Source organism: Bombus vosnesenskii, unplaced genomic scaffold (assembly GCF_011952255.1).
Source record: "Bombus vosnesenskii isolate JDL3184/JDL3185 unplaced genomic scaffold, Bvos_JDL3184-5_v1.1 scf7180000016264, whole genome shotgun sequence".
Taxonomy (NCBI): domain Eukaryota; kingdom Metazoa; phylum Arthropoda; class Insecta; order Hymenoptera; family Apidae; genus Bombus; species Bombus vosnesenskii.
The window spans coordinates 172,863-185,595 of record NW_022884333.1 but is presented as its reverse complement, the minus strand read 5'-3'; the positions used below and the strand labels follow the sequence as shown (position 1 = coordinate 185,595).

General features: G+C 37.8%; 1 protein-coding gene across 7 annotated transcripts in view; it reads left to right on the top strand.

Moving 5' to 3' along the window:
* Positions 1-7,927, top strand: part of LOC117242173 (moesin/ezrin/radixin homolog 1) — a 35,696-nt gene extending 27,769 nt beyond the window's left edge. For all 7 annotated transcript variants that reach the window (XM_033508631.1, XM_033508632.1, XM_033508634.1 and 4 more), the window contains 7 exons: positions 2,289-2,411; positions 3,172-3,444; positions 3,523-3,852; positions 3,991-4,233; positions 4,304-4,479; positions 4,566-4,782; positions 4,866-7,927. In XM_033508631.1, the coding sequence (XP_033364522.1) occupies positions 2,289-2,411; positions 3,172-3,444; positions 3,523-3,852; positions 3,991-4,233; positions 4,304-4,479; positions 4,566-4,782; positions 4,866-5,030 (1,527 nt within the window). In that variant the 3' untranslated portion in view covers positions 5,031-7,927. The remainder of the gene's footprint in view (positions 1-2,288; positions 2,412-3,171; positions 3,445-3,522; positions 3,853-3,990; positions 4,234-4,303; positions 4,480-4,565; positions 4,783-4,865) is intronic.
* Positions 7,928-12,733: the final 4,806 nt, after the last annotated feature.

The following is a 12,733-nucleotide window of genomic DNA, read 5'->3' as shown; positions in this document are numbered from 1 at the left end:
TCTGTTTATTGGATTTTTTAATTTTAATTAAAACGTGCAACCCTTTTTATAAGTTGTAGATACAATGAATTTAATGTTGATATTAAAATGTACATTTTTATTAAAAATTAATATAATATCAATATTGGTATAGATTTACCTGTTCCATTACTTCCTTTAATTGTAGCTAACTGTTTCCGCTTTACTAGTTAAATAACGAGTGTCTTCGTGCTTATTGATTATTGACAGATAAATCCCACTTCAAAGTGAATTTGTCAAGTATTACAATAATTATTTTAATCAAACTTGATTTTCATCGGCAATACAAAGATGTGGATAATATTACTTAACGATTTTAAACGACATTCATTAACAACGCTTTTAACAGGATTGTCTCATTTTCAATTTGTGCTTAAGTTTTTCATTTTAAATACAATTATTCATTTCCTTTTCTTTTCTTCTTTCGCATTTTAGTTGATATTGAAGTACATAATTATAATAAGTCTGCAATATTTTGTATTATGAGCTACAAATATTCAAATATATTATTTAACAGCATCAGTTACTTATTCTTATAATTAAAAGTCGTTGTATTTTGTTTGTTTTCTTTTTAAATCATTTCTTCAATTTAAAGTAAAAGCGTTTGTTTTATTTTATTCAGACATGCTATTGTGTTTCATAAACGTTCCACCTACATATAATCGAATGGTACTCATTGTAAGAAATGCACATATGTAGCATAAATTGTAACGGAGACACTTTGATTAAATGACATTTGTTACCTTGAAAGTCTGTGAGGAATCTTGTCAAAGTTAAAGGTATTTATTCTGACGTATCATTTGTAAATTTGTTACTTATACTTTCACTTGTTTTTAATAACGCAAATATTCAGTAAGAATGTATTTTTAAAACAATTACGATGTTCGCACATTAATTAATCACATTAATCAAAATAATGGGCCCTAGTTAAAATATAAATAAACATAGTACTTATACAGAGCCTAACATACTTAGAACCAGAAAATGTAACGAATCGAACAATACGAATAACGAATTCTATGATCAGTTAAGGACGAATAACTGAAATTCACGCGAACAATGTTGTACATTTTCTAGTTTTTGTTAATATTTAATGTCAGTTGGCAGTTCGAGAAGCATATGTGTTACTCATTGCCTTTCATTGTACAATTCTTATTTTTCTTTTACATGTTGAGATAAGATATTCACATACCTATCCGGCTACAGATAATCGTGTCAATCAAAGCGCCAACGTTATGACCATTCTCCATTAATGAAATATCTCCAACAATCTCTATCGCGTTTGTATTTTTGAACGAGTAATAAAAAAGAAATTTCACATATATCACATATGTTCTTCATACAAGGTCGTTAAATTAACAAGAGAATACACATATGTATTTCGGATAAGAGTTACCTATTTCGGACCATAATAAATAAATATATCGATCTCAAAAGTGAGAGTATTATTTTGTCACAAGTCACACTGCTTACCTGTAATACGATAAAAAGATAGCATCAACCACTTGCCGTGCTATTACGTTACCGTTTTCGTCATCTATTATAATTATGTCATAAGTAGACTATGGATATTTATGTAAACACATATCTTCGTAAATATAATAAAAGGGAAGGACCTGGGTAAACATTTATTCCATTCCATAAGTAACGTCGTTTCTTATGTTTCATTTTGAATTACCAATATAAAAGAAAATTGTAACTGTTAACGAATTTAAATATGTGCTTTTCGATTGGAAGGAATTCTATTTCGTCGGGTCAATGCAAAATAAATAAATTTAACTTTGAGACAGCTACTAAATATTTTGTGTCGATATCATAAAATTTTCCCAAAGAGCAATTAAAAAATGTCAGACGTAGTTCGAGAAAACAGTAGATATATGTACATTATTTATTAATGAATATAATAAAATTTGTACATTTTTAAAAATGTTTATTATATATAAACACGATGTTACTTATAGAATGACCGTATATTATTTTATGGATTTTTACATGTTATGTATTGTATTTTCTACACATTTTTGTATCTTTAAGTCTCCCATAAAAGCATAAAAATCCGTATTCTAATCATAGGATTTTTATCATCCTTTATGTCGCATGCAACGTCACTATATTCCATCATGTATACCGATGAGAAACACACTGCATTGCACGTTTTCAAACGATGGGGTGATTTCAGTTTGTTATTTATTTATCGAATTTTCTACGTTTATGTTTCTTGTGGAAATTTTTTCTTATATTTGTTCCTAATTGATTCACGAACGTTTTAGGTGATGAACCAGGAAGTCAAGAAAGAGACTCCCCTGCAATTCAAATTTCGCGCCAAGTTTTATCCCGAAGACGTTGCCGAGGAATTGATTCAAGATATCACGTTGCGTCTCTTTTATCTTCAGGTATGGCTAAACGTAGTATTCATCAAAAGAAGTAAAAAAATGCTTAATTAATATAGAACTTAAACCGAATTTTATACAAGTAAATATACAAAATGTGCTTTGTATGTATGTGCGTACTTATGTATGTCGCATGTATACATAGGAGTGTGTGTGTATGTACTACTTTCAAGTTTTAGTTATAGAGGGCAAACTGTTCGGTATTATAAATAGAATTGTATTACAATGTAACAAGGTTGAGTACATAAGTGCATATTATCATTCAGATAATCTACGAAATAGATCAAAGCGAACGCAATCGTATCATATAATGCATTATACATGGGCACATTCAGCATAGTTCTATGTAAATCTGATTAGTTACCATACTTCTTTGTTGACTAAAATTTATCACTATCACTATCATTATCATGAATTCTCACTGCTTACGCTTATTACCATCATATATGTTTTAAATCGGACTAAAGATTGCAATGAAAATGAGATTTTTAATTGTACTAAACATCGATCTGATACAAAGATAGAATTTTTAAACAAGAAAGATATTGAAAATTCCATCTTCCAACAATGATGATATATAAATAGATCTTAATCGACAAAATAATCAGAAAATTGGTCAGAGTTTAGAAAAACCATACTGAATACTATATGATCATAATATGAATATGATATATTTGCATTATTTATACATGACAACATGACAATTGAAATTGAAAAGTTGAACCTAATATATGTATTATTATATTGTGTGGACTACATTTAGGTGAAGAACGCTATTCTGACGGATGAAATCTACTGTCCTCCAGAAACATCTGTATTGTTAGCGTCTTACGCAGTCCAAGCGAAACATGGAGATTTTCAAAAAGGTACACATACTGCTGGCTTTTTAATAAATGACCGCTTGTTACCGCAACGAGTCGTGGATCAACATAAAATGAGCAAGGAGGAATGGGAAAGTTCCATCACTAATTGGTGGCAAGAACATCGTGGCATGTTACGTGAAGATGCTATGATGGAATACCTAAAAATCGCGCAGGTAATGATTTAATAGTTTCTTCTTATTAATTTAATATTTGATCAATATATTGGATATATGCGTTTCTTTGTTGCATAGGATTTGGAGATGTACGGAGTGAATTACTTCGAAATTCGTAATAAAAAAGGTACAGACCTGTGGCTTGGTGTTGATGCTTTGGGTTTGAACATCTACGAAAAAGATGACAAATTGACACCAAAAATTGGTTTTCCATGGTCTGAGATAAGAAATATCTCATTTAACGAGAAGAAATTTATAATTAAACCAATTGATAAGAAGGCACCCGATTTCGTCTTTTTTGCAACTAGGGTTAAGATCAATAAACGAATTTTAGCACTGTGTATGGGCAATCACGAACTCTACATGCGTAGACGTAAACCAGATACAATTGATGTACAGCAAATGAAGGTATGTTTCTGTGCAAGTATTCGCTTATAATGCATTTTTAATGCTTATTTTCTTTGCTATTTCTGAATCTTAAAATTAATCATCTCATAGATAATGAATTGGGTTTATAATCACAAAATAAACATTTATAATTTAAAGGCGCAAGCAAGGGAAGAGAAAATTGCAAAACAACAACAGAGAGAAAAGTTACAGTTAGAAATAGCTGCAAGAGAACGTGCTGAGAGAAAACAACAAGAATATGAAGAACGACTTCGAAATATGGCAGAAGAAATGGACAGGCGGCAAGCTGAATTAAACGAAGCTCAAGAAATGATCCGACGTTTAGAAGAACATCTTAGACAGTTACAAGCTGCGAAGGAGGAATTAGAGGATCGTCAGAAAGTACGTAGTTTAGTATAAAATATAATTTTCCTACAATATATGTCTCTATGTGTTTTATTTTTATATGAAGGAACTTACGGCTATGATGGAAAAACTTGAACTTTCACATGAGATGGAAGCAGCTGAGCGTGCTAAACTTGAGCAAGAAATACGAGCTAAGCAAGAAGAAATACAACGTATACAATCTGAGGTAGTGGCGAAGGATGCCGAAGCAAGGAGGCTAGAAGAAGTATTTGAAGCTGCTAAGTATGTAATTTTTGTTATGCAACTGTTCGCTATTTAAAATATGAGAAAAAAGTCAACTCTATTCTATTCTACACCTGTATCTATAGATTAAGGCAGGAAGAAGCCGATCGAGCATATCAAGCTAGTACAACACCGCATCATCATCATGTTGAAGAAAATGAAGAAGGTGAAGAGGAAGGAGAAGACGAAGTTTCTCATGGTGATGTTACTAAAGATCTTGCAACTGATGAATCAATAATTGATCCTGTTGAGGAGCGACGTACCTTGGCAGAAAGAAACGAACGCCTTCATGATCAACTTAAGGTAGTGATCTTTGCTTGTATATAAATTTTTTGCACCCCGAGTAATTTTTGTGGACGTATTTGAATAATGATTATATATTTCAGGCATTGAAACAAGATCTTGCACAGTCACGCGACGAGTCAAAAGAGACTGTTATGGATAAAATCCATAGGGAAAACGTCAAACAAGGTCGCGATAAATACAAAACGCTTCGTGAAATTCGTAAAGGCAATACTAAACGTCGTGTTGATCAGTTTGAGAACATGTAAATTATATGTGCATTTGCCTATTTGCCTGCCCATTTCACCCTGCCTTTGAATTCTCTTTCAATATCGTGTACACATGGAACACTCAGTAATCACGTCTTTTACATATGTATATGAGAAGCGTACACAGGTTCTCTGATTGATCTATACAAAGACAATTTGTAAAACTTCAAATATATTATTTTATAATATTTTTTTGGAGATGTTTCGAGGTATAAGTCGCTCCCAATTTCTAGCGATCTAAAGTTTATGATATGTATTACTATTTTTCAAAGTCGATTCTATACTCTGAGTACGGTTAATTCAAGACAAAAGAAAATAAAAAGCTCACAATTGGCAAGGAACGCGACGAGCGACCAACTTGCGCCGTCTTCCATGTATGCTTCCACGTTGATCACTGTTAAGCAGTTTTTCGTAAAGCAAAATGTTTATATATTTTTTCATAATAAGTATAGATTTTCTTGCTGTTTTAGCTATAAAATATTTAACGTTAATTCAAACTAACTTTGTTATTTTAGCTATATTATTAGCTAATGTTGTTTTTTTTCTAACGATATCTCTTTTTGCTAAAATATCAAGAAAATGTGTTACATAATTTGTGAATACTGTTTTATTTTTTGTCCAAGCATTATACACAAGATTTTGAGTGCCGGCGCATCAGTATTTTTTTTCCAAGTATTACTGTCGGTCACTAAGCGTAACGCCACATATGTGACTTCTTTTCACTGATTACTTTCTTGTCGCGGTTCTTATCATGTTGCGTTTTATCCGTCCTTGATAAGGATTTGCCCGAGAAATACATTGTATTTTTATTTGCGTCATCACTTATTTTTGCTGATGAATTAAGATTACTTTTGTCAATAGCGGTCGCTATACACTGATGTATACATATCGGTTCCAGTTTTATTCCGATGTATCATTTTGCTATTTACAGTAACAAATATAATCCGAGTAGATGAATTAATATTTTAAAACAGTGTGGAAGAGTCACCATTATTTTTTAGTGAGTTATAAGTAATCTCTAAATATTAACCTGAAATAGGTTTGTAATGTACAAGCGACCGCTTAATTTATGTAACACGAAATCAACGATATCCGTCTTCACAATAAATATAGACATGTAAGCACGTCATATAAACTTTGCAAAATTATACATACTATTTTAGTACGAACGAATTTCAACTACTGTTTAGTAATTTTATATTGAACACACTCGTGGCCTTTATTGATATACGTATATTGAAATACTAGATATTAATAATCAGTAATATAATATATACAAATGTAGGAATATCGCGCGTCTCTTTGTATTGCATACCTTCAACATAAGGTAATTGCGCGGTTCCTATAAAAAGGATAGTTATCAAGATTCTTGAAAGTATGAAAGAGTGAATGTGAGCGAGAGTGTTATAATAAAAAATAATACGTACGAAAGGTTGGATGATAGGAGAACTATAATATGTGGCTGTCTGGTACGCCACATAGAAATTTTAAAACAATTCTCTCTTTAAAGAAAATTATATGGTGCGACAATGAAATTTAATTAAACTGTAATGAGGGAAAATATAGCCTATAAATGCTGCCAATTTTTTGACGGAATGCAAACAAAGAGCGATGTTATGAAGTGACACACTTTTTGCAATAACGAAGTAGGAAAAATGATGGGAAAGTTTAAAAACTGATCATTGTATCGGAATTCATACTTTTGTGCATTATCATCATTACATGTTGCAGTAAACACGAAAGGAAAAGTACAGGAAAGATAACAATAGATATTTTTTGATAATATTTAATACTACAATTTACAAATTAGTAGTGTTATATTATTATTATTATTATTATTATTATATTATATTATAAATATTATTAATATTTACAATCTAGTAGCGTTATTATTATTGAAACAATATTAAATGAAAATTGAAGCAAAGGATTTTATAGTCGTCGTGTATTTGTACTCTCAAAACAAGTCGAATGTACATGGCAATAACTACATACATATTTTGTACAATGTAACGCTCTAAAGTTCAAAGACAGACAAATACCATTTTCATAATAACTCGTCTGGATATTTTTGTCGTTAAACGTTTGGTGAGAAAGCTACTCTTGAAACATTCCAAAAAACATTTGTAAAATGATTTTTTATTTACGTTGGGGTTTTTCGTTTTCTTGTAAGATTTATAAAACTATTGGATTGCAAAACAAAAATTTTTTCTATATACATACATATGTCTGTAATGTACTTAAATACAACTATGTATATTTAAAACTACAGTATTTTGTTTATTGTGTTTATTGACATGAAAAGACCACGAATAACCCTAACGTGGATCATTAAATGATTTTCATATTCCTTATGAAGGTAATGAATATAAAATCATCTTTAATGTATTTCCGCATATTATTATTTAATATGTAAATTGCTATATCAAATATTTGAACTGACATAAAATTTAATGACATCATTTTACATATGTAAATATTATTATATACTTTCATGAGGTTATGGAAAATTAATTTAACGATGCATATCATGTTAAAATTTTCATGGTGTTATAATTTTTCTTTTCGACATGTCCAAGCGAGTAAAAACATGGTAGAAGAATATGCATTTCTAGTTATTAACAAATTTTTATAACTTCCAATGCTTGATGGTATTTCCTAAATTTTCAACAATGTTCAAAATGCGAATGTTCCATTTTTATATTGAGAAAAAATCTTTGTAACAGTATTATTGATTAATTGAAACAATATACATAAAACATATAAGATATGACCACAAGGACGCATAGACATTGTATTTTATTTGGAAAAATATTTGTTGGTGCGAGGATATATGAAAATCACTTGTACTTTGCTGAAAAAGTTAAATATTGTTTAAATAAAAGAATCATATCATACATGTTAGACATATTCTGACCCTATTTCATTCTTTTTTAATTTAACTGATCTTAATTACTTTTAGACACATAAAACATTGGATAATACTTATTTGAATCCGATCTCTTTCTGTATTTCGGAGTAAATAAAAGTACTTTTTTATAACTTCGAATTGCCATAATTTACATTATTTTAATATAATTTTTTTCTTATTACTGTAGAAATAAGATATTGAGAGTATTATTATCCTAAGGATGTAAAAGGAGAGACGTGTTAAATGTTCTAAAAGCTATTTATACTTATTTATTTATTTCTACACTATCCATATATTTACATGTTTGTCAACTTAATATCATTCACATTGACCGCTTTTCCTATTCGGTTGCTCGTCCTCGCCACTTCCCGTTCTTTCAAATCGATCTTTTGTCCTAATCTCTGTTCCGTATATCCTCGACCTTTTTTTCTCTTTTTTTTTTTTTACGTGGAGAAATCCTCATGGACACCCGCCGCTGTCAGCACAGCTGGCGGGTAGTGTCGGACTCTTACCGACTAAAACTCCACGGTGGTCTGTCCTGACGCTTTGGTCGAGGTGCAGGCGGACTCTCTTGCGAATTACTACCGGGGTGCCCCCTGTCGTCTATCTCCCTGTCGTTCTTGAAGGGAGGCGTCCTAGTCTTGGTTGGGCCGTTAGGGGGGACCACACGCCCTAACGCCGCGTTCCTGGTGTGTAACGCTCCTAAGGTGGCGGCGGTGGCGGCAGCGGCGGCGCCGCGCCCCTGTGGCGTGTGGTGTTCCTCTGATGCTGCGACGTCCTTGACGGATCGCGCGTTCGTTCCCGATTTCTTTCCACTCGCTCCTTCGCTAGCATCACTTGCTCGCAGTAGGAGCGGATGGCGACGAGCTTCTGGCGCCCTCTGAGCATGGCCTCGACGACCGCTTCGGGGGCTAAGCTCTCGCCGATGTCGAGCCGTAGGACGCGCCGCGGTTCTGCCCACGCTGGGCAAAACTCCAGCGTGTGTTGCGCCGTGTCCTCCTCTTCCTCGCAGTGGTGACAGATGGACGTCACCTCTCTCCGAATCCTGAGCAGATACTCGCCGAAAACTCCGTGACCGGTGAGCACCTGTGTCATCCTGAAGGTCAGCGACACCCCGCCTCGATCTCTCCAGGCTTCCCAGCTGGGAAGCACGGCGCGAACAGCCCGATGTGGCCGCACAGCGTCTTCCTCGATCAGCTGAGAGCGCCATCGCTCCCTTATCTCCATCTTCGCCTCCTCCCGGACGTTCAGGGCCGACTGGCTGGTGGACGATGGCGTCGTCGTACGTCCGTCCGAGCTCGGGCCCCTCAGGTGTCGGAGCGCGAGGGCTTACAGCTCGAACGGGGGGGACGCCGCCAGCACGGTCGCCGACGCGTAGGATGTCGTCCTGTATCCTCTCGCTATGCGGACGGCGGTCGTCCTCTGCAGCCTCCGCAGCAGGATGAGACTGCGGCGACTAGCCATCAGGTTTTAGACCCAAACGGGAGTCCCGTACAGGACTCGGGACCGGACCACTCCCTCGTAGAGTCGGCGGACTCCCGATCCTGCTTCGCCGATGTTCGCTAGGAGGCCGCACAAGGTGTTGGCTGCGGCCGTCACCCTCGGGACCAGGAGCTCGAAGTGTGGTCCGAACGTCCATCTGCTGTCGATGGTGAGACCCAGGTACTTCATTTGGCGTCTCGCCTCTCTCTTCTCCTCTTCTTCGCTGATGGTCGCGGACAGTTCGGGAGGAGGTGTTCCTCTGCGGCGGTGGTCGAAGAACCAAAGGGCCTCGGATTTGGCCGGTGACACTCAGGCTGAGCCTCCGAATGGCGCGTACCACGGCGTCCTCCGTAAGATTCGCCGTCTCGTGCCGCCACCGTCCCCCGGCCAGAACCAGAGTATCGTCGGCGCAACACACCATGCCTGCGCCCGGGGGCATAGGACATCGGAGGACGGAGTCGTAGGCCGTGACCGATAGTATGGGTCCCTGTATCGAACCCTGCGGAACGCCGCGCTCGACCCGTCTTCTCTCTTCTTCGTTCTTCCCGGTGTAGACGATCCACCTGTCGGTCAGGTACGCTCGGATGACCCCGACGAGGTACGCCGGGACCTCGAAGTGTCGCAGGGCCTCCACGATCCTGGCCCAGGGGACGGAGTTGAAGGCGTTCGTGACGTTCAGAGATACCGCCAACGCCACTCCTTCTCGGGAGACCGTGTCTTCGGCCATGATCCTCAGCCTTCTCACCGCGTCCACCGTCGAGCGGCCTCGGCGAAATCCGTACTGGCTGTCGTGCCATCCGGTCATCCTCTCCGACATATGGGCCTGCAGCCGGGCGGCGATAATCCTTTCGAATAACTTGCCCACCTCGTCGAGCATGCATATCAGCCTGTACGCGGACGGCGAGTCCGGCGGACGACCCTCTTTCCCCAACAGGACCAATCTCGCCGTCCGCCATGACCGGGGGTAGACGCCCTCCTCTAGGCATCTGGTGAACAGATGTCGCAGGCGGGGAGCCATGATGTCGATTGACTCCACCCAAACTCGGCCTGGGATTCCATCTGGACCCGGTGCCACGTCGCGGGATGCCATCCTCCTTGTAGCTTCGAAGAGCTCCTCTTCGGTGACTCGCAGCTCTTCGCTCCATCCCATCGTCGTCGTCACCGCCTCCTCGTCGTCGGAGGAGGACGAGAATGGCGCTGATTGCCTCACGTCCCTGTCTTCCGGCGGGAACAGGGTCCCGATGACGTTGGCCAGCAACAGCGGATCCATGTTCGCTTCGATCAGCTCCGTCGAGGACCGAGTTTTCGCGATCTTGATCTCCCGCTGGAGAGTGCGTCTCGACTCTCTGTACGCCTCGTAGCAGCTAGAGATCTCCTCTTCGTCGCGTGTCAGCTTGCGACGACGAGCCCTCAGGAATTTTCTGCGGGTTCGAATGCAGCTCTCTCGCATCTCCGCGATCTCCGGAGTCCACCAGGACTCTCTGCGTTCGCGTCTACCCCCCGGAACGGAACGCGGCATCGAGGCGTCGCACGCCGCGCTCATGTATCTTCGGAGCTCGTCCGCCTCCTCGTCGACGCTTCCCTGCGTGATTGTCCGTCGGGCGTCCCAGTTCCAGGCGGAAACGATGGCCGCCGCCCGTAGCATGTCCTTGTCCTTCTCCGTGAGACGCCATCTCGGTGGTGGGCGGCAACGGTTCTCTCCTTGTCGTCGCCGGGCGTTGTCTTCGGCCTCCTCCATCAGTATGTGTAGAGGTGGTCGGATAGAGGGGTTTCCACCCCTTCGGCCACTCTCCAGTCGTGGATTCGCCTGAACAGCTCCGGGGTAGTCCACGTGACGTCGACTACGGAGGATCCTCTCCACGCCACGCAGGTGCTCGCCGAGCCACGCTGTTTGCCAGCAGGAGCCCGAGACCCGCTGCCCAATCGGTAAGCGTCCTTCCCTGAGAGTTGGTTCTGGGGTTTCCGTATATCCTCGATCTAGTAAATACTTATATATTTAAATATAAATTCATCTTAGTTGATCTTATATCCGATAATTGTAAATTCGTAAATTGCAAATCAACTTGTAAGTTCTATTTGTAGTCTAAATATTTCTGAATTCTCTCATAAATAGAAAGAGTAATTTATATAACTATATTAATTATATTAATTATACAGTTGTATAAATCTTCCCTTAACGTCCTCATTGAATAAGAAAGTAAAGATTCAGGCGCCATAGTAGCCGATTTGTAAAACACAACACCCGATATTTAAGAGCCTTATCACCAACACCGGAGTTTTCAGACCTTTATATACGACTGTGGACAAGACCCATCTATTAATACAAGCCTGAAGTTAAAATACTAGTTCGAAGCAATACATACAAAGTGAGTACGAAATTCGGCTTTTCCTGTAACCATTATAGAAATAATTTTTTATCCGCATTTAGAACTTCTTTAAACATGGTTCTTATGGAACACATATTGTAAAACAGATATTTTAATATTATTATATTATATTTCGTATTAGAAAAGGTTCTATAAGATAAATAAAAGTACTAAACTATTAAACATTGGTGTTATTTAACAATATAATATCGTATTATTCATATATTTCTTTAATAAAAGACATTTAATAAATAGAATACATGAACATACATTTACGTATTATAATACTATTTAATTTTTTTTTTATTAAGCATAATAATATTCAATAACATACTGACATTCCTATCCGTTGATTTTACAGAGAAAAACAAACTAGTTTTGAACCGTAAATTATCTACGTGAATATTGAAAATAAATAACATGTTTAAAATATCAATTTAACCGCAATAATTATTTAATATTGTTGTAATATCATTAAAAAGATAGTGTTACTATTTATTTGTAATATTCTCGTAGGTAATTCACAGTTTAAACCTATTTTGTGTTTTTCTTTGAAATCAACAGTTAGGCAAGTCAGGACGTTATACATGACATTTATGTATTTATATACAGCATGCCATAAGTGAAAGTTAAATAGTATTATTATTAGTTAATTAGTATTGCGGTTAAATTGATATTTTGAATATGTGGCGGCACTTGACAGTAAACTTCCCAACAGTTTACGTCGCGTGACGCACGACACAAAGACCCTATACCTGCGGACAGGATGATTGCCAGATGTCGATACATTCGTACCGAATATTTCCAGCTAGCCTAAGGACCGCTATAAATCTTAGAATTTATTTTAGCTAAGGTCCTCCAAAGAGACAAACAGTCTTTGTTTATCAGTCTCGAAGTCGACCACCTATCACGGGGATACACGAGAAATCCGCCATCTCTCACGT